General features: G+C 33.6%; 1 protein-coding gene across 1 annotated transcript; it reads left to right on the top strand.

Moving 5' to 3' along the window:
- Positions 1-372: 372 nt before the first annotated feature.
- On the top strand, positions 373-3651 carry LOC121755784 (cyclin-D1-1-like). Its single transcript, XM_042151170.1, has 6 exons — positions 373-678; positions 1114-1200; positions 2014-2112; positions 2343-2544; positions 2620-2750; positions 3053-3651. The coding sequence occupies exons 1-6, from the start codon at positions 589-591 to the stop codon at positions 3251-3253; spliced, it is 810 nt and encodes a 269-aa protein (XP_042007104.1). The 5' UTR covers positions 373-588; the 3' UTR covers positions 3254-3651.
- The last annotated feature ends 265 nt before the right edge of the window (positions 3652-3916 follow it).

The raw sequence follows: 3916 nt of genomic DNA on the forward strand, positions 1-3916 counted from the left end.
GGGTCTTTTCAACAACACCCCGAGTGTTACTGTGATGATGGCTTGACAATATTTTCAAATGTATATGTGTAATTTTCGGCAATGTGTTCACTGAGTACTTTTTGTACTCAGCCCTGCATATATTTCTAAATGTGCAGGTTGAGCAGCGAAGTGGTGGAGGAAGTGCTATTGAGACAAGACATTTAATTCAGTCAGATTTTGACTCTCGGAGGTTCATGTCTTCATACATGGAACCGCGTTCATTTGCTTCCGTTGTGCATTTTAAAAGACTCAAGTCTATTTTGTTCAAAACTCTGATATTTTGAAATTTTTACAAACAATTACTCGAGTCTTCATGATCGAGTATCTTTCTTCTATGTATCAACATTTAATTAGTCATGTCTCGCAACCAATGCTTGATTTTATTTTTCCCCTTATTTCTTTCCCCGCTTCTTTAATCCTCCCCTAGTCGCGATCAACCGTGTTTTCTATCCTTAGAAAATGCGGTCGTGACATTACTCGCCGGAATACTCACCGGAATACTCACTGAATCTCGATTCTCGGCCGCCGGACGCCGTGGAGTCTATCGCCGGACTGTTGGAAGACGAGATGGATCTAGCCGGAATCAGCAGCTTCCGCGCCGTCGATCAGCCGATCGAAGCGTCGATTAGATCGGAATTCATCGCATGGATTCTCAAGGTATATTTTATTTCCTTTTTCCAGATTCAGGCGTGCGATTCCGGCTACCGTGCGCCGGTGGATAGAGTAGCTTCACTTTACTGTTAAATTGATTGAAAATGGAGGCGGCGCAATTTTAGAACTGTATCTATTATGCGCCGGTGTGAGACGATGGAACGGTAATTCTTTGGCGCATTTATGATATATGCTTTATAGGTGTTCGGTTGATAAGATTAAATCTCATAATTAAATATGTATCATGTTTGGTTCATAAGATTGAACCCTTCAACTTAACTTAATCTTAGATGGATAGTCTCATGATAATTACTCATAGCCTCCCCCTCCAACTAAAATAATCCCACAACTTAATTCTAGATGGATAGTCTCATGATATTAGTCAAGGCAATCGACGCCTTTGTGTATTGGTCTTTTGACTTTGACCGAAGCTTTGTGCAGGTGCATCGATATTACGGTTTTCAGCCGTTAACAGCGTATCTCTCCGTCAACTATTTTGATCGTTTCGTTTCCTGTCATCACTTGCCGGTAACAATTCTGTCACCGTTTAAGTATTTACTGTTTTGCATTTGACGTGTAAATTATAAAAAAATCATTTATCAATAGACGTTCGATTTAATTGGTGTATCAATATATACTGATAATACTACTCGCTCCCTTAAATGCCCCAATTTAGACGAGTTTTAAGAAATTATTTGATTTTATAATGTAAATAGGTAGAAAAGTTAGTAAAATATGAAGCTTAATTATATATTGATTTTTATAATAAAATATTAGTGGAATATAGAATTATTTGTAATAATGAAATGCGACATTTATTAGTGTACGGATAAAAAAGGAAAAATAAGATATTTAATGACGGATGAATAGCGTATTGTTTATCGTTGGACATTTTTGTAAGTATGCCTATAAATATAATCCATCCACCCACTTACAAATCATTTAATATAATGCAATGTTTGGTATAAATGAATAAAGGTGTTGCATAATTAGTCTGCATACATAATAAAGCAATTTAATGACGAGAATTATTTTAATTGTTCACTAAATACTAAGTTGACGTAAACACCCCACTATAAGTATCCAAGTCCAATTATTGAAATTGACGCTATATAGATTTTGCTTATCAAAACCAATTTCATTTAATAATAATAAATCTAAATGATGACGGGAAAAAGTGAAGAACTTTATTAGCACGATGCTTAATACCGTAATTCGTAAATATTAATTAAATAAACACAAGAGCAATCTTAGATGGTAGCTAGGATGACCCATTTGTCTCATTAATTATTCATAACTATATCTAATCTTTGATATTTTGTGTGTTAAATTTTGTGGCAGAAAATGAATGGATGGCCGCTGCAACTACTATCAGTTGCATGTTTGTCTTTAGCTGCAAAAATGGAGGAACGTCTAGTTCCTTCTCTTTTGGATTTTCAGGTATATATTGATTGTAAATTATTCACCTTGAGCTAACTTTAATTTTCTTTATTAATTTAGAAATATGTTTGTCAACTATTGAAATCTTACTTTCATCTAATTTTGCCATCAAATTAATTACCCCATAATTAACTAAAATTGATTTCAACGTGATTGGAAGAATTTAGCTAAAATCCAATACTATTTCAAAATATAGTATGATATTTTAATAAATCATTTGATTATATTAGGTTGAAGATGCAAAATATATTTTTGAACCAAGAACTGTTCAAAGAATGGAGCTTCTTGTTCTAAGAGTCTTAGATTGGAGACTTGGATCCATCTCCCCATTTTGTTACCTCTCTTTTTTCGCGCACAAGATTGATCCATCTGGAATTTATAGTGACTTCCTCTCTACAAGGGCCAGAGAAATCATCTTCTCAACAATTCAAGGTATATGTATCCAATAATACCTGATTGATTTTCTAACTGAAACAAGGTTTAAATTTCTTCTTTCTATATTAACAGAGACCAGCTTGCTTGAGTGTAGGCCATCTTGCATTGCTGCTACAGCAATTCTGTGTGCAGCAAATGATTTGCCGAGTTTCTCTCTCATCACTGCTCACCAAGCTGACTCATGGTGTGATGGACTCAATAAAGTAATTAATTAACTATGAAAATAATATTTATATATATAGAAATGTAATCAAATGCAAACTCAAATACTGTACAAATTTAAAACTATGATCTGAATCATTAGAAAATGTCAATAAATGATAAAATAATAACAATTAAAAATATCAATACAGCATCAACGGTTGATGATGTATTGACACTGTGTTGACATTTTTTGTTGCTGTTATTTTGTTATCTGTTGACATTTTCTAATGGTCCAGATCATAGTCTGGAGTTTGTACCGTATATAGAAATTAATTGGTGTTATATATTCTTGATTATGCAGGATGAAATAATGATGATTCGATTGAAAATGAAGGCAAAGAAGCAACCAAAGGTATTCCCAGAGGTTCCAGTCACATACAGAGCAAGCACTGGTTCATTGTCTTCTTCATCTTTATCTTTTAACAGAAACAGTGGTGGGATGGATGAAAATGAAGGGACTCGGATTAAGAGGGTTAAATATGATCAAGAGTTGCATAATTAAAGTAAAAAGAAGAGACTGGGTTCTAGAATAATATTTCCTTTGTATTTTTTCTAATTTGAAGAGTGATTAGCAATAAAAGGTTTGAATAGTATTGTGAGGTTTAATTATGGACAAAGTTTGCAGGATTTCCAGTTTATGGAACTGTTTTAGTACTATAGTGGGGAGTGGGGTATGAATGAATTCAATTCAATTCAATTGAGGCATGCATTACTGAATTAATAGAGATTGGTGGGACCAAAAATGGCTGTGAAAAATCAATCGAGAGAGCAGAAATTTGAGTGAGGCTGCAGCCTGCAGCTACTTAGTTTGAGAGGCTCCATTAATTTATGAATATTTATTCATTTTTCATATTTTTTTAGTGATGAGTATGCAGCGTGAATAGAAAGTCCACGTGTGTACGTGTGGGAATTGTCATTTTTTTATATTTGTATATATTTGGATTTTCTTTCTTTTAATTTTGTTTCACAGGACAGCGACGTGTCTTTGTTTGTACTAATAAATTTACAAAGGTTTTATTTTGTTTATTCAGTTTTTTCTTGTAACATTAGATTGGGGATGATGGTCTTTCTCAGATTGTGCAAATGCATTTGACTGACAATAAGGATTTTGTAGCATTCCCATTTGTTTTTATTTATTTAATAATATACGAGGGATAATGAATTA

The sequence above is a fragment of the Salvia splendens genome, chromosome 11 (assembly GCF_004379255.2).
Source record: "Salvia splendens isolate huo1 chromosome 11, SspV2, whole genome shotgun sequence".
NCBI lineage: Eukaryota > Viridiplantae > Streptophyta > Magnoliopsida > Lamiales > Lamiaceae > Salvia > Salvia splendens.

Coding starts and splice junctions, on each gene's coding strand:
- LOC121755784 (XM_042151170.1), top strand. CDS start 589: ATGGATCTAGCCGGAATCAGCAGCTTCCGCGCCGTCGATCAGCCGATC. Junction 679..1,113: donor TCATCGCATGGATTCTCAAG/GTATATTTTATT, acceptor AGCTTTGTGCAG/GTGCATCGATATTACGGTTT. Junction 2,545..2,619: donor CATCTTCTCAACAATTCAAG/GTATATGTATCC, acceptor CTATATTAACAG/AGACCAGCTTGCTTGAGTGT.